This window comes from Phyllopteryx taeniolatus, chromosome 9, assembly GCF_024500385.1.
Source record: "Phyllopteryx taeniolatus isolate TA_2022b chromosome 9, UOR_Ptae_1.2, whole genome shotgun sequence".
Classification (NCBI taxonomy): Eukaryota; Metazoa; Chordata; class Actinopteri; order Syngnathiformes; family Syngnathidae; genus Phyllopteryx; species Phyllopteryx taeniolatus.
In genome coordinates this window covers 3,198,848-3,224,243 of record NC_084510.1, presented here as the reverse complement: position 1 = coordinate 3,224,243, position 25,396 = coordinate 3,198,848, and the positions used below count along the sequence as shown (strand labels likewise).

The following is a 25,396-nucleotide window of genomic DNA, read 5'->3' as shown; positions in this document are numbered from 1 at the left end:
AGTAGAGTCGCTGCTCCTCCACATTGAGAAGAACCAGATGAAGTGGCACTGGGATCTGATTAGGATGCCTCCTGGATGCCTCCCTGCTGAGGTGTTTCAGGCACATCCCACCAGGAGGAGACCCCGGGGACGACCCAGGACACGCTGGAGAGACTATGTCTCCTGGATGGCCTGGGAACGTCTCGGGGTTTCCCCGGAAGAGCTGGATGAAGTGGCTGTGGAGACGGAAGTCTGGGCTTCCCTGCTAAAGCTACATGCCCCGTGACCCGACCTTGGATAAGTGAAAGAAAATAGATGGATGGATTGATGGATGCAATTAATTGTCAAAAATATTCACCAAAAATCAATAAAAACACGTTTTCTCATTCTGATTGCTGTAGTAGATGGCTATGGAAGTCCAATCCTTACTAAAGGCCAAACTTTTCTGATATCTTGGATTTTAGTTAAACTGTGTGCAATTAATTGTCTAAAATATTTACCAAAATTCAATAAAAACACATTTTCTCACTCTGATTCCTGTAGTAATTGGCAATTGGAGTCCACTACTTACTACAGGTCAAGCTTTGCTGATGTTTGTGTTTGTGTGTGTGTGCGTGTGATGTGTAATTGACAAATTACCACATCATATAAAATGTTTTAACGAGTAACTGCAATTGTAGAGTTCGAAAATGTGTCTTACATGACGCACCAACCGTCATGTTTTTATTGAATTTTGGTGAATATTTAATTAATTGCACGCAGTTTAACCAAAATGCAAGACATCCGCCAAATTTGACCTGTAGTAAGTAGTGGATTCACATTACCAACCAGCAATCATAAATGAGAAAAAGTGCTTTCTTGATTTTTAGTGATTTCACCAAAAGCCTTGGCCGTGTAACGGTCCCTGGCGAATGTTATCAGGCGAACGTCAAACATCCAGCTAACTTTCTCCCGCTAACTTAGCTTACTTTAAATGAGCAAATTAATCTTGTCCCACTACTGGAATATGTTCATTCATTAATTCATTCATTTTCCGCTCTGCTTATCCTCACTCGGGTCGCGGGCGTGCTGGAGCCCATCCCAACTATCTCCGGGCGAGAGGCGGGGTACACCCTGAACTGGTCGCCAGCCAATCGCAGGGCACATATAAACAAACAACCATTCTCACTCACATTCATACCTACGGGCAATTTAGAGTCTTCAATTAACCTACCCTGCATGTTTTTGGGATGTAGGAGGAAACCGGAGTACCCGGAGAAAATCCACGCAGGCACGGGGAGAACATGCAAATTCCACACATTTGGACCCAGAACACAGAACTGTGAGGCAGATGTGCTAACCAGTCGCCCACCGTGCCGCGCTGGAATATGGTATTTAAAAAAAAAAAAATTAAAAAATATATAATAACATTAAACGAATGACAGCTTTATTATACTGTACTTTTTTCAGGGTTTGACGCTCCAGCCCCCTGCAGTCTCAGCTTCTGACTCTGGCGTCTCAGCTTCTGACTCTGGCTAATATTAAGACTCTTTCACACATTCTCCCTGAATTTACATTACACACACACATTTTCTGTAAAATTGGCTTATGCAATATATATTATTCATTAGACCTTTGTCAGTCTTAGTCTTAGTCACCCAGACGTATTTTATTATGGTAACAACTGTTGGAGTAGATATATAAGTTTCTCAAGTTTTGCCTCCATTGTCTTATGTAAATGTAGTTCTCAATAAAGGTGTTCTTCCGGAGTATATGACCCTCTTTACCATTAGTATCCATAGAGTAGGCTTCTGTGGGAGTTGACACATCTCGTGACTTCTGCGAGGGTTGATAAACGGAAGAAGCTCCGCCCCTTGCTAGAAAAAAGCTGCACACGACCTTGCAAAGTCAGGTACCTTGCAAGGATACCTCAGCGCTCTCGTCTCTCACCGCTCCACAAGGTAAAGCCTATTTTAATTATTGTCCCTAGGCTAGTTTGTTGACTCTTTTCATATCCTAGATAACACATTGCGGAAGATATTTTACTCCCTTAAATTCTGTTTCAAACGTTACAGATTTTATCCATTTTGAATTGAGGTGTATCCCTATCTACAAATTAAATCTAAGTGGTGTAATGCTCGCTTAACACTCAGTGGATAATCATTTTGCAGAAAACTTACATTGCTGCTATTTTAGTCGGTGTCTCAGTGTTTGTTTCTGGAAGCTGAAGGCCAAAACAAAACTAAGTGTATGTCACTTAACACAATGGCTTTTAGAAACCACCAAACACAACATTGTAAATTATGGTTGAGATTACATTACTTGTATGTAAAAAAAAAAAGTTATTCTAAATATGTGTTGCTATTTGTTAAATATAAAACACATTAATGCTATTTCTGTAAAGAAAATTTTCTCATCTGCTCTTAATTTCTTTTTTTACACATATTATTCAACTGTTGCGCTAATTAAGTCTTTTTTTTTTCGTCCAGAGTTTAGTGACCTTTCACGGCTAGAATTATAAACCGACCCAGTTCTGCTATGGAATCCAATGCCTTAGCAGACACACAGAGGAGCAGTTTAGGAGCTGAGAGAGACAGAGGAGACCTCATACAGTTGTATGTCAGAAGCTTAACCAACCACTGCTATTTACCCCTCTAATCCGCAACGTTTTTGAATGTTGTGCAACTGATAGGTACAAAAAGGCTTTATATACTTAGCTGGGACTGACCTTAGCCGTGGACATGCAACCATTTATGTAACCAGATGGAAAGGTGAACATGGGTTGTGAAAGAGGTCAGTCATTACCCATTGTTCCTCCACTGACAAAATTACAAATTTGACCACTGTAGATAGACTGAAGAGATGTACAAGAAGTATAGACAGATAACTATTTATTAACAGTCGTTAGATTCATACAATTGGTATTTTAGTTGTTTTCATGTTTTTCAATAGACTATTACATTCAACTCCCGAAGTTAGTGACGATGATATGCACAATTTCCACTCTTCACAATTTCTACACACTATATGGAATTGATACAATGAAGGTGGATAATTACACTGCAATAAATAACCAATATATACACACCACTACTTTTACACTTAATTTCCAAAAGCGGTTGCAGAATATATGTATAAAACACACTTATGACATCTATTCCAGTAAATATTTACAAGAAAAAATTTCTATATTGCTTATCTGCATATGATGGATTCATTAGTGTCTGTTAGCATTTGAATGTTTTATGCCATATGTGTTTCAGGAGTCTACGGCAACGTTAGAGCCAAGATGGGGCGGAAGGAGATTGTCTGCAGTTGGAAGAAACACGTCAATAACATCAAGGATGTGTTTGACTTCAAGGGGAAGATGGGATCGTAAGTACACCAGGCTCAGATGAGAACGTTTGTGAGAAGTCAAACTGATGACAAGGCTGCCTCTCTCCTACCTTCATCTTTTGTGTTGCAATGTTGCTATTTATCGTGATCCTAACTACCTAGTCCAGATATCAAAAGGAGGACACTCCAGGATCAGTTCGGCACAGGTTTAAGGATAATCCCTTCATAACCTTCCGCACAGCTGACTTCATCAATGGAACCTTCTTTTATACAGTCTGCGTAATCCACTCACAGCTCCACCTGCTAGGAGAGGCTGTCCCATTTTGATATGATGGTAGATAGTCAGTGCAACACATTTAAATCCAATAATGTTCATGATTCCACAACCATATAGACTTAATGAAATGCAACTGTTTTGTGATTTTGATACACAAAACAGTATATACATATAATAAAATACAGTATGTACTGTATAAGATAGCATTAATCGTGCGATAATCAGTACCGGTACTAACCTTTTGGATTTAAACTGTGCCTCATACTTCCTAATTCCTTTATGAATGTTTGAATCAGATGTTAGAAATGAATGAGTGAAACTAATGGACAGAGCAAGTAGTGAAGAGACATATACTGTATATGTTCTTTCTCTCATCGTACTCACATTGTGAGACAAAGTTGTCCGCACAACAACAAAATGCAGCAGAGGGAGCTTCATCAAATACTTGTTAATTTATCAGCCTGTTACCTCATCGCTGTTTTGTGGACTTAAGCTGCTTAAAGTACTCTTATCATGGACTGGCTCTGAATGAGTCTGGTGTCTGTCCCTGATCACTGACGTCAGACTGGAGAATTGTGGGAACATCCTGACACCACTTCATTATAGGATTAGGTGTCTGACTGAATACACTATACCTGTATTGCCATAAGTATTCGCTCACCTGCCTCACATATGATCGGAAGTGATATCCCCTTCATAATCAATAAGGTTTAATATGACGTCAGTTCACCTTTTACCACAAAACAGCTTTAATGCTAAAAAAGGCTTTCCATAAGGTTTAGGAGGGTGTGTAGGGAATGTTTTACCACTCTTCCAGGAGCGTATTTGTGAAGTCACACAATGATGTTGGACTCTAATATACGCCTACTTTATGCAGTTGAGTAAACAAATGCCCCATACCACTAAATACGGTACAGTAGTTTGTTTTGCTGCTGTGCATAATTACTTCTCTGACAGTGTCAATCAAAAGTGATCATTATTGTCCTTGTAAAAGTCGATTTTTTTTATACAGCTCTTCGATTAGATCTCATTATATTGTGTTCAAATAGAAGTGGTTAGAATGTTGGGGGAAGATCTGGCAGGTCCAAACGTATTGTGAGGGTCTGCTGGGAACGTGTGGCAGAATCCCGTCAGGAGGAGTTTCAACTCCCACCTCCGACTTTGTTCACGTTCCAGGGGAGGCGGGGGACATTGAGTCGGAGTGGACAATGTTCCGCGCCTCCATTGACCGCAGCTGTGGCCGTAAGATGGTTGGTGCCTGTCGGACTCTGAGGCAGCTGATGGGTACTGGCTGGCCAAGCGGAATGCAGCTTAGGTGGTCACTGAGGCAAAATCCGGGGTGTGGGAGGACTTCAGTGAGGCCATGGAGAACGACTTTCAGACGGCTTCGAGGAAATTCTGGTCCACCATCCGGCATCTCAGGAGGGGGAAGCAGTGCACCATCAACACTGTGTATCGTGGGGATGGGGCACTGCTGACCTCGACTCAGGATGTTGTGAGTTGGTGGTGAGAATACTTTGAAGACCTCCTCAATTCCACCGACACGCCTTCCCATGATGAACCAGATTCTGGAGCCTTCCCATGATGAAGCAGAGTCTGGGGTTTCTGAGGTCTCTCCTATCTCTCGGATTGAGGTCAGCGAGGTGGTTAAAAAGCTCCCCAGTGGGAAGGCCCCATGGATGGATTAGATTCGCCCGGAGTTCCTAAACGCTCTGGATGTTGTGGGGCTGTCCTAGTTGACACGCCTCTGCAACATCACGTGGACATCGAGGACATTGCCCCTGGATTGGCATATTTGGGTGGTGGTCCCCCCTTTTAACTCCTCCGCCTCCCTGGTTTTGTGGACTTGGAGAATTCGACCGTGTCACTCGGGCAGTCCTGTGGGGGAGCTTCGTGAGTGTCGGGTACCTAAACCCCTGATACGGGCTGTTCGGTCCCTGTATGATCAGTGTCAGTGTTTGGCTGGCAATAAGTCAGATGTGGTTTCCGGTGTGGGTTGGACTCTTCAAGGCTGCCCTTTGTCACCGATTCTGTTCTAAGCGCACCCGAGGTGTGAGGGGGTCCGGTTTGGTGGCCTCAGTATTACGTCTCTGCTTTTTGCAGACAATGTGGTTCTGTTTGCTTCATCAAGCCATGACTCAATTCTCTCAATTTGCCTGTGGATCTACATTTCTACCCTCACCTATGGTCACGAGATGTGGGTCGTGACCGAAAGAACAAGATCCCGGATACAAGCGGCCGAAATGAGTTTCCTCCGCATGGGGTCCGGGCTCTCCCTTAGAGATAGGGTGAGAAACTCGGTCATCCGGAAGGGGCTCAGAGTTGAGCCGGAACTCCTAGACATTGAAAGGAGCCACAGGAGGTGGCTCGTGCATCTGATTAGGATGCCTCCTAGATGCCTCCCTGGTGAGGTCTTCCGTGCACGTCCCACCGGGAGGAGACCCCGGGAACGACCCAGGACACGCTGGAGAGACTATGTCTGAGCTTCCCTGCTAACGCTACTGCCCCCGCAACTCGACCTCGGATAAGCGGAGGAAAATGGATGGATGGATGGATGGTTTGAATGTTGTTATTGGTGTATACAGACTTTATGACCTAACTTTCCTTCATTTCTTTGCCATTGTTTTGTATAGGGGGTCTTTTTCTGAAGTTTTCATGGTGAGAGAGAAGAAAACAGGGAAATTGTTCGCTCTGAAATGTCTGAAAAAAAAGCACCTCACCCACAGCAACCTGGAAAACGAAATCAATGTTTTAAAGAGGTAAAACACAAAGAACATCATTTTGAAAAATAAAGAGAAACATATATATATTTCTGTGGCGGCACGGTGGGCGACTGGTTAGAGCGTCAGCCTCACAGTTCTGAGGACCCGGGTTCAATCCCCGGCCCCGCCTGTGTGGAGTTTGCATGTTTCCTCCGACATCCCAAAAACATGCATTAATTGGAGACTCTAAAATTGCCCGTACGTGTGACTGTGAGTGCGAATGGTTGTTTGTTTCTATGTGCCCTGCGATTGGCTGGCAACCAGTTCAGGGTGTACCCCGCCTCCTGTCCGATGACAGCTGGGATAGGCTCCAGCACGCCCGCGACCCTAGTGAGGAGAAGCGGCTCAGAAAATGGATGGATGGATATATTTCTGCATAAACCTTAAATATATTCTATCAACTGCAATGTACAAGAAAAGTATGCATACACAGAGACAGAAAAAAAACTATGGTCACTGAAAATATACTAATGAAAATCAGGCTTTTTTTTAAATGGTCCAACATGCAGTCAGGAAAAGGCACCCTTAAAAACTGAGACTGCTGGAGCAGTTTACTTGTGGGGCGTTGGCCAAAATAGGTGCAGAAGTCTCATTCGTTACTGAAATACTGGATTGCAGTGATTGCCTCAAAAGGTTGTGCAACAAAATAAGGGTACCATCATTTGTGTTCTGACCTATTTCATTAGTTTATAATTTTTTTTTACCACAAAAATGAGGCAATGTCTGATTTTCCTGCAGTAATTTTAAGTATTGTTCATGTGTGTACCTGGGCCACGTCTTTTCTCTGATTTCAGGATAAAGCATGACAATGTGATTGGACTAGAGGATTTTTACGAGAGTCAAACACACTATTACCTGGTCATGCAACTGTAAGTGAACATTACTAAGACCCTTTGTTTCATCTGCAAAGTAAAAGAGACAAAACAAAAATAACAATGGGAATCCTCATTTGTGTGCAGGGTGTCAGGTGGAGAGCTATTTGATCGGATTTTAGATAAAGGTGTTTTCACAGAGAAGGATGCGAGCATGGTGATCAAACAGGTGCTGGAGGCTGTTGGCTACCTGCATGAAAATAGTATTGTGCACAGGGACCTGAAGGTAGAACACCTAAACACAATACAGTACAACGAGACATTCTAGTTTGCAACCACTAAAAATGTTTTACTGGACAGTAAAACCACAATACATTGTACTCACCTATGTTTATCAATCTTTTTGTTCCTCTCACACTTTCTTGATGAGTAGCCTGAAAACCTGCTGTACTATAGTGCAGATGAAAACGCGAAGATCATGGTTAGTGATTTTGGCCTTTCGAAGACGCTGGAGCATGGAGTGATGTCCACAGCATGTGGTACACCAGGATATGTTGGTAAGTCATTTAGTGGGACATACACACAATGGAATCAAATAGAAATATGCTGTAGTTATGTCTCTCTTTAGTTAATTACTTGTAATGCTTTTCACAAAATTATAAAAGATGCATTTCTAATATGCAATTGAATTGAATCACTGTTGCTCAGTGAGTAAATTATTAGGACATTGTTTTATATAGGTGTACATGCATGATTATCCATCATCATTTTCTTCTGTAGCTCCAGAGGTTTTGGCCCAAAAACCCTACAGCAAAGCAGTTGACTGTTGGTCCATTGGAGTTATAACTTACATCTTGTAAGTAGCTTTTTTACCTTATACAATCGTTCATACAAAAATTGGCGTGGAACTTTGTATTTGAGAGATATTTGTAACCACTGGACACTCAATGTTACGTTAAAGTACACTGTCCATAAACTGGAACAGTGGGTGGCTTTTCAGATCCTGGGACGGTTACGTGCTCAATGTTTCCTCATCTGAGAGGGCTCATGCCAGTCAGCAGAATCAAACCTGGGGTTCTTTCGTAAAAACAATAAATAAAATAATTACCGTAATTTCTTGTGTATAATGCGCACCCATGTATAATACGCACCCCCAAAGTTGACCTAAAAATTCTGGAAAACCCTTCTACCGAGATATGTATGCATTTTTACAATGCATGATTTTGCTTCTACCCATATGATCAAAACCTGAAGTATTATCTGTATTTTGTTAGTTTTTTCAAAGAATTATTCTGAAGTTAAGCACTTTATTTGAACACGTAATACTTTCTTTTTATTTACTTGCTCTTATTTTGAAAGTTCACAGCCCTCCTTTATTTATTAAATGAGAAAACATACAATTGGGCTCATATGTTTGATTACCCAGTCAGAATTTGTAAGATGGGTACAATTCTTTAAAGAAAACATGAAGGGCCAGGCGAAACACATTTAATTTTATTTTAATGGGTGTTTCGTCAGCAATCCCCTCCTCCCATTGACGATTGACTGGGGTGAGCCGTCTTGGAGCATCGCACAGGGCACCATTAAAGACAACACTATTACTCATCAAAACACTACATCTTAGCTGAATTTTACATGTGTTTTAAGCTTGTTGTCTCTGCGTTGCAGGCTGTGCGGATATCCTCCTTTCTTTGAGGAGAACGAGACACGTCTGTTTTCAAAGATCATGAGAGCCGAGTATGCCTTCCACTCTCCCTTCTGGGATGAGATCTCTGAGTCAGGTACGAAAATATGTACCCGAAACCGTCCTCATCACCTACATGATCATCTTTTGTTTTTTTTTCCTCCACAAGTCAGGGGCGATTCTAGGATCAGAAGTTTTTGGGTGCTGAATTTCAGTTTTGTACATTTACATGTACATCAATTTAAATTTTATTCCCCCATTTATGAAAGAGAAGCAGCAATTTTGGGGAAAGTCTGTGACTAAACCATCAAATCTAACAAAGGTTATATAAATGTTGGGCCACAGTAAAAGAGGAATCGATTGGATTTATCAAAAAACACATTGTAACCTACTAATTGCTGAGGGAAGATAACTCATTTTGATACAGCAGTACCTCTACATACACATTTACTATTTTTATGCATTTTTGTTATTAAAATATAACACTTCAACCAAGTACTGTATGGTTCTACACTTTGCTAGCTTGTTTAAAGAGGACATACTGTAAAAACAAAAATAAATAATCTCTAAAATTTTAGGGGTGGTGGAATTTACTTTAGGAGTGCTTGAGCACCCCCCAAAATGTGCGAGAAACGCCTTTACCAAAAATACATGTGTCACAAACATCCATCCATCCATCTTCTGCTTATCCAAGGTCGGGTCACGGGGGCAGTAGCTTTAGCAGGGAAGCCCAGACTTCCCCTCTCCCCAGCCGCTTCCTCCAGCTCTTCCGAGGCATTCCTCGGTGCCTGTAGGTTGGGCGAGAGGGTAGCCTCCCTCCAACTTTGGGTGGGGGGACTGGTCTTGACTGTTGTTTGTGTGTATGTACCAAACAGCAGTTCAGCCCTTTTTGTTGTCGTTGGAGGGGGTGCTGGAGAGCGCTTCTGCTGGGGACTCCATCGTTCTGCTGGGGGACTTCAATGCTCACGTGGGCAATGACAGTGAGACCTTGAAGGGCGTGATTGGGAGAGATGGCACCCCCGAACAGAACCCGAGCGGTGTTCTGTTATTGGAGTTCTGTGTTCATCATGGATTGTCCATAACGAACACCATGTTCAAGCATAAGGGTGTCCTTACGTGCACTTGGCACCAGGAAGCCGCAGTACGATGATCGACTTTGTGGTCGTGTCATCGGACTTGCGGTCATCTATTTTTCTAATATAAAACAAAATCAATTCCATATTTTGACAGTGTGATCGCACAATGTGCTAACGAAAGCATTCTGATAAAAATAATTTTCGTAGTAATGATTACAGTGATTACAATATAGACAATTATACAATTAAATTCATTCAGTCATCTTCAGTACCCCTTATCTTCACTAGGCGTGCTGGAGCCTATCCCAGCTGAATCTGGCCGAGAGACAGGGTACACCCTCAACGGGTTGCCAGCCAATCGCAGGGCACATATAAACAAACAACCATTCGTGCACACATTCACACTTGAGGGCAATTTAGAGTTTTCAATCAACCTACCATGCATTTTTGGGATGTGGGAGGAAACCGGAGTACCCGGAGAAAACATACGCAGGCATGGCAACAACATGCAAACTCCACACAGGCGAGGCCGGATTTGAACCTGGGTCCTCAGAACTGCGAGGCACACATGCTAACCAGTCTTCCAGCGTGCCGCCTACTACATTACAAAAGAACCAAAAAACACATTCACTCCCATTTATGCAGTGTCCCTGAATGCACCTCGCACATAGAGGCTGCTGCAACGTGCCTGCCGAATGTAAACATGAATGGCGGTTGCCAAATACGGTGTTCATCCCCGACATATGATCATATTTTATGTGTCCAAACGGGTTTTGTCATGGAAGTCCCTAGCAAAACCTGGCACATGAAAATGAACTTTCATTCAAAAAACATTCTTTGACGCCGGAATGAGCGGGTTCTAAATAACGTTACTCAGGCAGAAATGAACTACAACGTAAGTTGAGTTCACGTTTGCCCAAAATATGAACCAGTTCATGAACTTTCATTCATTAAACTAGTTACAGGTAGGTACAACACTGATCGTTGGTTACATTTACAAGTTAGCCTGTTGAAAATGTAATAGTAGTGTAACTTTTTAAATTACTTTCTCAAAATTCTATAACTAATTACATTTGATTACATTTACATTACCTTTTTAATTTTTTTTATGAATGCATCAACAAGACCCTTTGATGTTTCCTCGAAAAAAAGTGGATTAAAACCATAGATCATTATTTTGGAATTAACTACATACAGTGGGGAACAAAAGTATTTGGAAGGCCACCGATTGCGCAAGTTGTCCCACTTAAGATTAGAGAGGTCTGTAATTTTCAACTGTGAGAGACAGAATGTGAAAAAAACTACAGGAAATCCCATTGTATGATTTTGATATAATTTATTTGTATATTCTTGCAAAAAGTAAATATTTGGACACCTACCAACCAGCAATAATTCTGTCTCTCACAGACCTGTTATTTCATCTTTAAGAAGCTTTTATATCCTACACATTACTGTATTAATGGCACCTGTTTTAACTCCATATCTGTATAAAAGACACCCTCAACAGTCAGACTGCAAACTCTCCACCATGGCCAATGGCTAAGGACACCAGGGACATAATTATAGACCTGCACAAGGCTGGGATGAGCTCCTCTACAATAGGCAAGGCACTTGGTGAGAAGAGATCAGCTGTCGGCGTAATTATTAAAATTTGGAGGAAATACAAGCTGACTGACAATCTCTTCTGACCTGGGGCTCCATGATCTCAAAGGTGTCCTCTCATAGGGTATCAAAGATCTTGAGAATGGCGAGGGATCAGCCCAAAACTACACAGGGAACCTGGTCAATGAGACCAAAATTACGAAGGTTACCATAAGTAACTACATCATCATGAATTCAAATCCTGCAATGCCCGAAAGGTCCTCCTGCTGAAGCCAGCGCATGTCCAGGCCCATCTAAAGTTTGCAAGTGACCGTCTGGATGACCCAGAGGAGGACTGGGACAATATCATGTCGTCAGATGAGACCAAAATAGAACTTTTTGGTATAAACTCCACTCGCTGTGTTTGTAGGAAGAGGAAGGATGAGTGGCATCCCAAGAACACCATACCCACTGTGAAGCATAGGGGTGGAAACATCATGCTTTGGGACTGCTTTTGTGCAAAGAGGACAGGACAGCTGAGCCATATTAAGGAGAGGATGAATGGGGCCATGGATCATAAGGTTTTGGGCAAAAAACTCCTTCCCTCCATAAGAGAATAACAATGACCCCCAAACACACAGCCCGGGCAACTAAGGAATGGCTCCATAAGAAGCATTTCAAGGTCCTAGAGTGGACTAGTGAAGTGGCCCAGTCTCCAGACCTCAACCCAATAGAAAATCTGTGGAGGGAGTTGAAAGTCCATGTTGGCCAGCGACAGCCATAAAACATGGTCGAGAGAAGATCTGCATGGAAAAGTGGGCCTAAGTACCTGCTACAGTCTGTGCAAACCTGGTCAAGAAATACAGAAATTGTTTGACCTCGGTAATTTCATTACAAAGTACTTAGTTAAACTTTTTGATTGTCCAAATATTTATTTTCCGCAAAAATACACAAATTAATTGTTTAAAAATCATACAATGTGATTTTTTTTGGATTTGTTTTTCATATTCTGTCTCTCACAGTTGAAGTGTACCTATGATGAAAATTACAGACCTCTCTCATCTTTTTAAGTGGGACAACTTGCACAATCAGTGTCTGTCCAAATACCCATCCATCCATTTTCTGATCCGTTTCTCCTCACTAGGGTCGCGGGCGTGCTGGAGCCTATCCCAGCTGTCATCGGGCAGGGGGCGGGGTACACCCTGAACTGGTTGCCAGCCAGTCGCAGGGCACATAGAAACAAACAACCATTCGCACTCACAGTCATGCCTCCGGGCAATTTAGAGTCTCCAATTAATGCATGTTTTTGGGATGTGGGAGGAAACCGGAGTGCCCGGAGAAAACCCACGCAGGCACGGGGAGAACATGCAAACTCCACACAGGCGGGGACGGGGATTGAACCCCGCACCTCAGAACTGTGAGGCTGACGCTCTAACCAGTCGGCCACCGTGCCGCCTGTCCAAATACCCCCCCACTGTATTTGTTCTTTACACAAATTATGAAGTGATACCAAAACTTGATAATATGTAAGTACATACCAAAAAAATGTGTTTGTTGCATTATATGTGTACAGCATGTGGAAAACCACCATGTTGACCTAATGTTCCAAAAAGTCCAAAATTATAAAAATGAAACTGTTCAAAAGTCAATGTTCTTTTATCCTTTATCCTCTTTTCAAAAGCTTAGACAAACTAATAGTTTGCACTACAGGGTGGCGCTTTGAGGTAATATTTGGAAAATTGTGTCGTGTTTGAGACTACAGCAGAATGGCACATGACCAGAGAGAGACCATCACAAGCGTCAGGTTTCAAAGGAGGAAGTGATATGAAACAAAATCTGAGCTTTTGAAATGATTTTTCAAACGTAACTAAAATTTGAATCATGGAAATGTCCAAAAGCAACTGTTATTTAACTACACATTTTCCCCCCTTAATTTAATGAATTACAACTACATACATTTTGTAAATTTTATATTAAATTACGTAATTAGTTACAAGTAATTAGTGGTGATACGTTCCTTGAGATGATTTGTTTTGTGTCTTTTCCTGATACACCATGGCCCCAAAGATGTAAATCGTGAGATCTGGGGATCTGTGAGGCCACTTCATAGGATGATCTCTTATATATGTGGTGGCACGGTGAACGACTGGTTAGAACATCTGCCTCGCAGTTCTGAGAACCTGGGTGGAGTTTGCATGTTCTCCCCATACTTGTGTGGGTTTTCTTCCCACATTCCGAAAAACATGCATGGTAGGTTAATTGAGGACTCTAAATTGTCCGTAGGTGTGAATGTGAGTGCAAATGGTTGTTTGTTTATATGTTCCCTGCGATTGGCTGGCGACCAGTTCAGGGTGTACCCCGCCTCGCGCCCAAAGATAGCTGGGATAGGCTCCAGCACGCCCACGAGCCTAGTGAGGATAAGCGGTATGGAAAATGAATAAATTAATGAATTATTCCTTATATTATATACCATAACATACACTTTGGCTATTAACCTTATTCCATTTTTTATTATTACTGTATAAATGACAACTTATGGGACACTGTATATTTCTTCCATGTCTTTACAGCAATAGACTTTATTAGGAATATGATGGAGAAAAATCCCATGAAACGATTCACTACTGAACAGGCCTTGCGGCACCCATGGTGAGTCTTTTTTTTCCTCTTTCACACCCACACAAACACTAAAACTCAACCTATAGTATCTTAGCATTCAGGGCTCTATTTTCATCGACACCGCATCTGTGTCTGGGTGCAAATGACAGGAGATTCTGACTTTTTTGTAAGCGCAACGCGCGCATTTGCCAATTTGGTAGACTGGTCTGCACCATGCTGGGCGTTTCAGCTCAGTGAGAGTGTGTCCTTGGAGATACACCAAGCAGAGTGATGATTTTGGTGGAGAAAGGCGGTCTAAATGTACGCCTGCTCAGACCATGTCTAACTTACAGCGCAGGCTAGACCGCTGGTCTAACACGATTTGGGTGAATTTGATTGGGGCACAGGTAGACAGATACTGAGGTCCACCGACATATTTTGGTCGCCAGCGGTTGTCACCAGCTCGTTCTGTATTTAACAAGAGTACCCGTTCACACTGTGTGTTGCTTCACCAGCCAAGAGCAGTGACAATGCTCCACTCACGCATGGATTGCTGCAATTACGCATCACCATTTTTTGCACGTCCTCATTGTGCCACATTTAAAGGGAACGAGAGGAGTCGCTTCTATTGGTGTGCGAAGGAAGTTATATGTAAACATACCCACAATGGTGCAGGCCGCCCACTATCAGATCCAGTGGGTTGGGCTGGTCTACGAAATTACCAACATCGGTGTTACCCGCCCCTGGTCCACAACTGCACCACCCACCGTGCCGGATTTACATTGGTTGCAAAAATAGGGCCCTCAGCCATTGTTTTTTTTCTATGAATACACCATATATTACAACATAATTAACAAATATCACTGACTCTATTACAGGATTGCTGGAAACACAGCTAAAGACTTGAACATTTACCACTCTGTTTGTGAGCAGATGGAACGGAACTTTGCCAAATCTAAATGGAAGGTTAGTCACACTGTAGGGTTATTGTCTATATTTTAGGTGTTGCACATGAATTGTGAGATCATCATCATCATAATCATCATCATCAACATCATCATCGGTAGAAAATAAACTATAGTAATTATTCATCCATCCATCCATCCATTTTCTACACCGCTTATCTCATTAGGGGCACGGGTATGCTGGAGCCTATCCCAGCTAACTGCAGGCGAGAGGCGGTGTACACCCTGAACTGGTTGCCAGCCAATCCCAGGCCACATATAAACAATCATTCACACCTACGGGCAATTTAGAGTCTTCAAACAACCTACCATGCCTGTTTTTTTTGTTTTTTTTTTAACGTGGGAGGAAACCGGAGTACCCGGAGAACACCCACGCAGGCACGGGGAGAACATGCAAACACCACACAGGCGAGGCAGGATTTGAACCCAGGTCCTCTGAACTGTGAGGCGGATCTGCTAACCAGTCGCTCACCGTGCCGCTATACAGTAATTAATTAATTAATATTTGTATTATGTTTGACAATATGGTGGAATCGTGGTTATCACTTCTGCTGCACAGTTAGGAAATCTGGTTGCGAATCGCCGTTGGGATATCTGTGTATGAAGTTTGCATATTCTTCCCGTGCTTGCATGGGTTTTTCCTGGGTATCTACCACATCCCCAAAACATGCTTCTTTGGATAATTAAAGTCTCTTAATTACCCCGAAGTATGAATGTTTTTTTTCAACAAGGATACGGTCCAGTTACTGTCGACCTCAATGAGGAAAAGCTGTATACCATTATTATTATCTTTATTGACAGACTTAAGGTCCAGATAAAAAGACAATATACATCAACCATAAAAAGATACACCTAAATAGACATCAAAACTGGATTACTTCATAATTATTTCAAGGCGTATCAAACTATATGTGACACTGTATGTTATTCATTTTGTTTAGCTCTAGCTTCAGAAAGCTCAGAAAAACAAAATTATAATGTTGTTAAACATTTTCAACACTATCAGTGACATGTTTATGAGATGCAGAGAAAGAAAGCACCCTTTTCACCTCCTTTTTTTGTCAACAGCAAGCCTTCAATGCAAGTGCTGCCATCTACCACATGAAGAAACTTCAGGTGTCCCACAGGGAGCCCTCCTCCACTCTTTCACTTCCCCACATCATTGTACAGACCTCCTCTCAGACTGACCTAGAATCTTTTGGATCCTGCAATGATGAAGCTCACAGCTTGGACCCAAATGGAAATCCTCTCCATGCCTCCAGTCATCTCACTTGCAGTGGGTCTGAGCCCAGCAGTGGTCTTTGCCCTCCACTCAGAGGCCATCATAGGGAACCCAAGTACCTTCTTGCAGAACCACGAGAGATCCACTCAGTGGACTCTGAGAATGACACTTCTTTCATGTCATCCAGAAGGTAAAAAATACTGGCATGCTCCTACTCATAAATATTAGATACAATATTAGCCTGTAATGATGTATCATATCTGTGCATTGTAGCCTGGATGCTGTGGCAGAGAGGAAGGACCCGCCACTCCAGTCTGGTGTTTGTTCCGTCATGTGATTGGCTGGCTAACCTAAGATGATTCTCATGTAAGTAAAGGCTTGTCTCTCCCTCATTCGTTGAATTTTCAAAAACTAAAACTTTGCTGCCTGCTACTGGGATCCACTAACTCCAAAATATCTCCAATTTCAGTTGACAACGCAACGTGGCATTCTCCTTGGTTTAAAGATGCCAGCATGTCTATTGCTCAACACTTCGGTCTTCTGAGCTGAGGAAAATATTTTCAAGTGACAGACACAACTGAGGGGCCGGCATGGTGGGCGACTGGTTAGCACATCTGCCTCACAGTTCTGGGTATCGGGGTTCAAATCCCCACCACGCCTGTGTGGAGTTTGCATGTTCTCCCTGTGCCTGGGTGGGTTTTCTCCAGGCACTCCGGTTTCCTCCCACGTCCCAAAAACATGCGTGGTAGGTTGATTGAAGACTCTAAATTGCCCGTAGGTGTGAATGTGAGTGTGAATGGTTGTTTGTTTATATGTGCCCTGCGATTGGCTGGCGACCGGTTCAGGGTGTACCCCGCCTCCTGCCCGAAGATAGCTGGGATAGGCTCCAGCAGCCCGCGACCCTAGTGAGGATAAGTGGTACAGAAAATGGATGAAACACTGAGGTTAACTGTAAAACACTGTCTTGCACTTTTCTCTTTTTTTGTCTTTGTGACTTAGATAAGATCTATTGGCATGTCAGTTTGAAGCTGATGAGCTTTATCAGTATAAATTGAATGTTTCTTTAAATGTACATCAGTTGATGGAAAAAAATACAGCTTGCACATAGAAGATCCTAATTCCGAGAGTTAATTGTCTACAGTGACCTATTACAAATCACTAATGTTTGTGGTTTGGAATATGTACGATACATAAGCTGCTTTTGTTGAACAAACAAATTCATCAAGTGCCACAAATCGGTATAAAAATTATGTGAAAAATTACAAATGTAGTGAAATGCATTTTTTAAAAATGTTTTTTTTTTTCAATAAATGTAGACTAGTCTTTGTTTCTTCTTGTGATACAGGTACCATGCTGTACCATGTCACATACTGTAACTCTGTACACACAATGAAGACGCATAAGTAAAGCTTTTATTAAATATGATGGGTTCTGCACAAATAACGAAACATTAAATAAATAATACAACCTGGTGTCCCAAATAATTTGACATAATTTGAAATATGAATGTAGTAACTATATGCTCTAAGTAAATTAAATTAAATAGGCTTCTTCTTGTAAAAAATGTATTCATCACAATTTCAACATTTTCAAATGCATATAGATTTTATAACCAATTTCACAAAGCTTTACAATGCTCAATGTGCACCGCCCATGTGACATGACACACGTTAACACACAACATGCCTTTTCATTGCTGGTGAATGTCATTCTTTACCCTGAAAAGAAGTACAACATTAAACTAAATTAGTTGTAGACATCTCGCAATAATTTTAGATAATTTGAGGCAGAATTGGCTATTTAATTAGACTACAAAATGATATCAAATTCTTGGGACAGCCTGTAGGTTATACAAAGGCAAATGTGATGCTGATACATTTTGTATTGACCTTCCTCATGGCATGTCATTTCTCATCTAAAATCACATGCATCTGTATTACTACAATTGGAGCCTTTGACATCCTCGCTAAGGGCTCAATATAGTATATGCAAAAGTAATGCTTTACTAAGAGAATCATTATATCTTTTCAAACCCTGCATGGTCCATCCGTCATAGAAGATGTGCAATGTTATGGAAACAAGTAACAGCAGTATTTGAGGGTTAAGGAGTATTTCTGCTCTATTGAAGAGCGATTCTGTTAAAGGTTGTCCTGTGGTGTAGTGAAAGCAACTTGTCTCCTCAGCCCTGGCAGACACTCAAATCATGGGCTTTCTTTTGAAGTTGTGCTACAAGGTCTTTTAGCTTGGCATCAAGTCCCTCAAGCTTTGTTGACTTCTGAAGAATATCATCCTGCAACTGCTTCAATGAATCTGCTTTTCCTGCGGAGAGGTAAAAAAAACAAAGCAAAAAAAACCAAACCCAAGTTATTCATTTAAAGCTGTTTTTGGAGTTGTGTTCGTAATGATTTTTTGTGTATTTTATTTATTTATTTATTTCTGGTACAGTGAAATACCATATCACCTGTATTTATCAAGTACTATAAACTTGGCAAACGTTCTGTACATTTCACTTGCGGTTGCATCAAAATATAAAGCGAGCTAACTATAAAAATATGGATATGAACTGTAACAAGACATCACATATGACAAAAAAAAAAAGAAAAAGAAAAACAATGAAAAATGTTAACTACTGAAAGAAAATCCAATACTGTACACAATAAAATCAATGCACTCAATTAAATGATAACATCATCATTGAGGGCAGAGAGGCCTGTTTGATGTGCGGAGGCAAGGAGTTCCATAATTTAGGACTTTGACAGCTCGGTAACAAACCATACCTGTGTCTTTTACAGCCTGAAAAAGTACAAATGTGATAATAATTACTCATATGGAGTACATACTGTACATCTTGCAACTCTTGTACCACTATGTTTGACAGTGATTGTAGGCAGCGATGTATGTTTTGTGTGACATATACTGTAGGCCTATGTAGTAGAGCCTCATAGTTTTCGCGATATCCTACTTTGATTCCAGCTTACTGTAGGTGAGTACATTCTAATTTTACAATCATGTCCATTTTTTTCAGGCTAGAAGTATTCAAGATAAGGTTACTGTAGAGCTCTCTCTGAAAAACATACTGTATCTCGCCAATGTCAAATCTACGTTAAATAAATATTCCAGGTTGCCTATGTGTCAGAGGCAAAATGTTGGTGTATAAACAATCACTCTGTAAGCAAACATGGGAAATGCTGCAAAAGCCAATGTGGCCTAACTGTGTGGTAAATCTATGTATGTTACCTTCCAGAGTATTCAACATGCTGTCGGTGGTATTGGCCAGAGTCCCAGCATCCTTCTGTAGCTTTGCAAGCCGTTCGGCCCCTGGCCCTACTTCACCAGGAGGCTGTCCAGCAGCTGCTTTGTCTTTAAAACGGTCAAACGTCTCCTGCACCAACGACAGCTCCTAAAAAAAAAAACACACACATTCATTGCATGTACTATTATTTACATGGCATCTATTTACAGCTTACTCTATATCAGTGATTTCCAACCTTTATGGAGCCAAGGCACATATTTTACAACTGCAACATCTCACGGCAGACCAACAAACAAAAATGTCACAAAAAGTGGATCAGAATCAGAATCAGAATCATCTTTATTTGCCAAGTATGTCCAAAAAACACACAAGGAATTTGTCTCCGGTAGTTGGAGCCGCTCTAGTACGACAACAGACAGTCAATTTACAGAACACTTTGGAGACCAGAAAGACCTGGATACATTAATTACTGTATGTACTTCCTCCCATCTAATTGAAGAACATTTATTTGTTCTGTCTGCCACTGTGCCTTCATAGATGAACAAAGATACATTATTTCTTGTAAATAAATTTTTTTTGAGCAATTAAGTAAAATTTTATAATTCCCCACGGCACACCTGAAGAGCGCTGGTTGAGAATCACTGCTCTATATGCATATGATTAGCCAAATATCCCGAGCAAAAACAAATATGGAAACTTGAATTGTATTTGCAGTTAACCATCACAAAAGATCATTTTAAGTTAGGTAAGTACGGCATTTAAATCCCTGCAGAATAAGAATTTTTGTCCTGCCCTTTGATTTCTGATCATATCCAAGTGACATCTGACCTGATCAGCAGCAGCTGCTTCATCATCAGCTTTGTCTGCAGTTTCCTGTGCATCCTTAGCTTGTTCAGCTCCATTTTGCAGCAGGTCTTTGAGGTCATCCAGTTGAGGTTTGATTGGCTTAATCATATCTGTTACATCATCCAGAGTCTTCTCTGCTGGGCTCAGTTGGTTTTTGGCCTAGATGAAAACCACCATTATAAAAGTGAATATTTTTTAGAATTTTATTCTAATTTTTCACATGGCTAGAATAGCTTCTACATCACCCTGGACAGGATAATATTTTGGTAGACTGTAGATGATTTTCCCTGAGCCACACCTTAGTAAGGTTTCTGTTCAAGTTGTCTATGAAATCCATGCTGTCCTGCAGTTTGTCCTCCATGTCAGAGAGGGAGTCCTCCACTGAGTCAAAGCCTGCCAGTAGTTCATCTACATCATCCTTCACCTCTTGTGCTGTGTCCCTGTCAATATGCCATTAATTGTCACTCCAAGGACTCAACAGAACCATTTGTATCATTTGATCCACTTTCAGGAAAATCACACTTACACGTCTGAATTGTTGGGGAAAAAAACATTTAATGCTGTAATTAGCATCCAATTAAGTCTAGTGTTTAATTTCAGAACAGGGTGCATTAAAAGGAACTCCAAACTGTTTGGGGGGGGGCATTCACCTGGTATCTTGGGCCTCCTGCAACAGTTTTCTGGCTGCATCCAACTGTGGAGCTGACTTGTTTAATATGGATGTACTGTCTGGTAGGTTTGTGGCAAGCTTTTTCAGCTCTTCCAGTTTCTTCTTTAGAGAAGCTGCGCTCAAAGGCAGTTTGGTTTTCAGGATCCAGTCACTCACATCCTGAATGTGGGTCAGGTTGGATGATGGGTCTGGACCCAGAAATGAGACAAGTTGGAAGTAGAAGAAGAGCTAAGCCTCACATACACTAGACCCGTACACTCACAAAACAGTGAGATAAGTACCGTACACCTGCACAATATAATGAAATCCAATACACAAACTATTTAAAAGCAATCAGTATAGATAATATTGTAAATTTTTTTTGACACTTGAGATGTATTCTTTAACAATAATCATCAAAGTTCTAGTTTTTTAATGGTATAGTTCTTCACATATACCGTACTTATACGCAGAGGTGGGTAGAGTAGCCAAATATTGTACTCAAGTTAGAGTACTGTTACTTTAGAATAATATGACTCAAGTAAAAAGTAGTCCTCCAAATATTTACTTGAGTAAGAGTAAGAAGGTACTCAGTGAAAAAAACTACAAGGGTAAAAAATAAATAAATAATTCAATAAATCAGAGCATGAATGTAAAAAAAAAATAATTATATGTATATATATATATATATATATATATATATATATATATATATATATATATATATATATATATATATATATATATATATATATATATATATATATATATATATATGGCAGCATGGTGGGCGACTGGTTAGAGCGTCAGCCTCACAGTTCTGAGGACCCGGGTTCAATCCCCGGTCCCGCCTGTGTGGAGTTTGCATGCTCTCCCCGTGCCTGCGTGGGTTTTCACCGGGCACTCCGGTTTCCTCCCACATCCCAAAAGCATGCATTAATTGGAGACTCTAAATTGCCCGTAGGTGTGACTGTGAGTGCGAATGGTTGTTTGTTTGTATGTGTCCTGCGATTGGCTGGCAACCAATTCGGGGTGTACCCCGCCTCCTGCCCGATGACAGCTGGGTTAGGCTCCAGCACGCCCGCGACCCTAGTGAGGAGAAGTGGCTCAGAAAATGGATGGATGGATGGATGGATGGATAAGTCATGATAAATGCACACACAACATTAAAAAACACATTTATATTTGTGGATTTGAAAAAAGTGCAAATTATTTGTGGATTTGAAAAACACGTGAATCACGGATAGATTTGTGAATTTGCAAAACACGTGTGAATCACGGATATATTTGTGGATTTGAAAAACACGTGTGAATCGCAGATATATTTATGGGTTTGAAAAAGACGTGCAAACAATCTTGAGAACAGCTCTCGCCATAAAAACAGGGCTAATGTTGCCTGATGCACAGCCAAAACAACAGCAAAAACATCTGCAACTTACTGCACGGTGTTTTCTCAAGTTAGAGGTGGGCTGAAATATATATAGATACAAGTTTGGGCAGTCACAATTTAGGACTACGCTGCATGACAAAGCTGCTGTTTTCGGAGTCTGTAAGCACTAACAAGGCAGTTTTTTTGCCCTAAAATTAGTCACTTTGATTGGCACACAAAGGGTTTGTGTGCATTCATGTGACTGCCTTGTGCCATCTGATTGGTGAATTGGATTCAAATGACACGTTGGATTGGCGCAAAGGCGACCTATGCGGAAGTTGAAGATAAAGTCTAAAAATAGCGCGCGCAATAATGGCTATAAAGTAGCGAGCGCCATGTCGATCATTGTAACGGAGTAAAAGTATTGATTCTTCTTCACATAAATACTCAAGTAAAAGTAACAAGTAAGGTGCATTCAAACTACTCTGACAATTTATCCAAAATGTTACTTGAGTAAATGTAATGGAGTAAATGTAACATGTTACTACCCACCTCTGCTTATACCGAGATGCGTTGCTAACATTCCCTCTTCTGGTGAAACTAAATAATTTTATATAAAAACAGCTTCCAGTACGATGCAGTGTAAAACTGAGCACTCTTATCATTGTAAGGCAGATTGTTGTGAACACGTCAAGCTAACATGGGTAATATTTCCATACAATATTGCATCTATCCTCCTTTTGCACTTCAAATAAATGTACCTGACAGGAAGTCTTTGATCTCTTTCACAACATCCTGTGCCTCTTTAAAGTCATCTTCCAGGTCGCTTCTGGTCTGCCTTATCTTGTTAGACAGATTCTCAGTTGACTGTCTCATGTCATTGGTGCTATCTTGTGTTTCTTCGAGCTGTAAAAAAAAATTCAAAGTATGTATGTTTACTTGAATGTACACTATATAGACACAAGGCTCCAGACACTCCAGATTATTTAATTAATCAGTTAATAGGGAGTTGAATTTGTTGCCCTTTCTCCTTGATTCTTTTCTGTAGAATTAAGCCCTTTTGGACAATTGTTTGCATCGAACTTTGTGTAAACAGATGGGGGACTCCACATAGGCAAAGCCGGATTTGAACTAGTGTTTGCTCTGCTGCCAGCCCATAATTACAGTAATTGTTGAATATACACTATATTGCCAAACGTATTCGCTCAATTGCCTTGACTCACATATGATTTTAAGTAATATCCCATTCTAAATCCATCTGGTTTAATATGGATTGGTCCACACTTTTCAGAGATAACAGCTTCAACTCTTGTGGGAAGGCTTTCAACAAGGTTTAGGAGTGAGTTTATGGGAATTTCTGTCCATTCTTCCAGGAGCATAATTGTGAGGTCACACACTGAAAATCACTCAAAATAAACCCCAAGGTGTTCAGTCGGGTTGAGGGCAAGACTCTGTGCAGACCAGTCAAGTACATCCACACCAAATTTCCTCATCCATGTCTTTATGGACCTTGCTTTGTGCACTGGTGCACAGACATGTTGGAACAGGAAGGGGTAATCCCCAAACTGTTTGACTGTCCAAAATCATTTGGTATGTTGAAGCATTGAGAGTTCCTTTCAATGGAGCTCAGGGGCTAATATTTTGGACATTTCCAACTTTGTAGGAACAGTTTGGAGATGGCCCCTTCCCGTTCCTACATGACTGTGCATCAGTGCAGAAATCAAGGTTCATAAACACACAGATGAGAGGGTTTGATGTGGATGAACTTGACTGGCCTTGCACAATCCTGACCTCAACCCTATAGAACACGTTTGGATAAATTAGAGCGGAGACTGAGAGCCAGGCCTTCTCGTCCAACATCAGTGTGTAACCTCACAAATGCACTTCTGTGAAAATGGTCATGAATTCCCATGAACACACTCTTAAACCTTGTGGAAAACCTTCCCAGAAGAGTTCAAGCTGTTATAACTGCACAGGGGGGACAATCATATTAAACCTATGGATTAAGGATGGGATGTCACTAAAATTCATATCAGAGTCAAGGCATGTGAGTGAATACTTTGGGCAAAACAGTGTAGTCTGTAGTCTGCATTATTATCAGCAATAAAAATCTAATACAGTAAACCAGAAACAGCCACATCCCTAGCCCATTTGGGTTATGTTTGGGACATTCATTCCTTACATTCGTCACACAACATGAATTTGCCTGAGGGAACGATAACTATGTTAGGTGTGTCCTCTCTGCCTCTCTCGAGGTGAGCACAACACTCCTTGATTTATTTCTTTACCTGTGTGACTTTGATCAAACAGGGAGAAGCGCAAACACTCAGCTTCATCACAGAGTTTACACTCTGATGTGCATTATGGTGAACAATAAAGATCAACAAAATCATCTTAGCTCACTAATCAGATAATGTGAATGCTTTCTTCGCTTGCTGATGCGTTATGAAGCCTTAATAGTAGCATTGACAATACATTACAGGTCGCTTCTGGCCTGCCTTATCTTGTTAGACAGATTCTCAGTTGACTATCTCATGTCATTGGTGCTATCTTGTGTTTTTGGAGCTGTTACAAAGAAAATTCACAGCACAAGTATGTACAACCCCCATTCCAATGAAGTTGGAATGTATTTTGTTAAACACAAATACAAAGAGAATACAATGATTTGCAAATCCTGTTCAACCTATATTTAATTGAATACACTACAAAGACAAGATATTTAATGTTCAAACTGATAAACTTTATTGTTTTTAGCAAATAATCATTAACTTAGAATTTTATGGCTGCTACAGGTTCCAAAAAAGCTGGGACAGGTGGCAAAAAAGATTGAGAAAGTTGAGGAATGCTCATCAAACACCTGTTTGGAACATCCCACAGGTGAACAGGCTAATTGGGAACACGTGGGTGCCATGATTGGGTAGAAAAGGAGCTTCCCTGAATTGCTCAGTCATTCACAAGCAAAGATGGGGTGAGGTTCACCTCTTTGTGAACAAGTGCGTGAGAAAATA

General features: G+C 41.1%; 2 protein-coding genes across 4 annotated transcripts in view; one reads left to right on the top strand and one right to left on the bottom strand.

Moving 5' to 3' along the window:
- The first annotated feature begins 1,762 nt into the window (after nt 1-1,762).
- On the top strand, nt 1,763-17,738 carry LOC133483228 (calcium/calmodulin-dependent protein kinase type 1D-like). Its single transcript, XM_061784144.1, has 13 exons — nt 1,763-1,919; nt 3,222-3,333; nt 6,205-6,330; nt 7,128-7,202; nt 7,293-7,431; nt 7,579-7,702; nt 7,926-8,001; nt 8,814-8,926; nt 14,057-14,135; nt 14,963-15,050; nt 16,118-16,461; nt 16,545-16,637; nt 16,741-17,738. The coding sequence occupies exons 2-12, from the start codon at nt 3,248-3,250 to the stop codon at nt 16,606-16,608; spliced, it is 1,314 nt and encodes a 437-aa protein (XP_061640128.1). The 5' UTR covers nt 1,763-1,919; nt 3,222-3,247; the 3' UTR covers nt 16,609-16,637; nt 16,741-17,738.
- The window catches only part of LOC133483227 (laminin subunit beta-3-like), a 31,085-nt gene continuing 23,350 nt past the window's right edge, over nt 17,662-25,396 (bottom strand). For 2 of the 3 annotated variants that reach the window (XM_061784141.1, XM_061784142.1), the window contains exons 18-23: nt 23,150-23,294; nt 21,021-21,228; nt 20,669-20,810; nt 20,353-20,529; nt 19,509-19,671; nt 17,662-18,590 (exon numbers count right to left, since the gene is read on the bottom strand). In XM_061784141.1, coding sequence (XP_061640125.1) covers nt 18,451-18,590; nt 19,509-19,671; nt 20,353-20,529; nt 20,669-20,810; nt 21,021-21,228; nt 23,150-23,294 — 975 coding nt within the window. In that variant the 3' untranslated portion in view covers nt 17,662-18,450. Of the gene's footprint in view, nt 18,591-19,508; nt 19,672-20,352; nt 20,530-20,668; nt 20,811-21,020; nt 21,229-21,854; nt 22,109-23,149; nt 23,295-25,396 lie in introns of those variants that run through there. The other variant, XM_061784143.1, reaches the window with a different exon arrangement.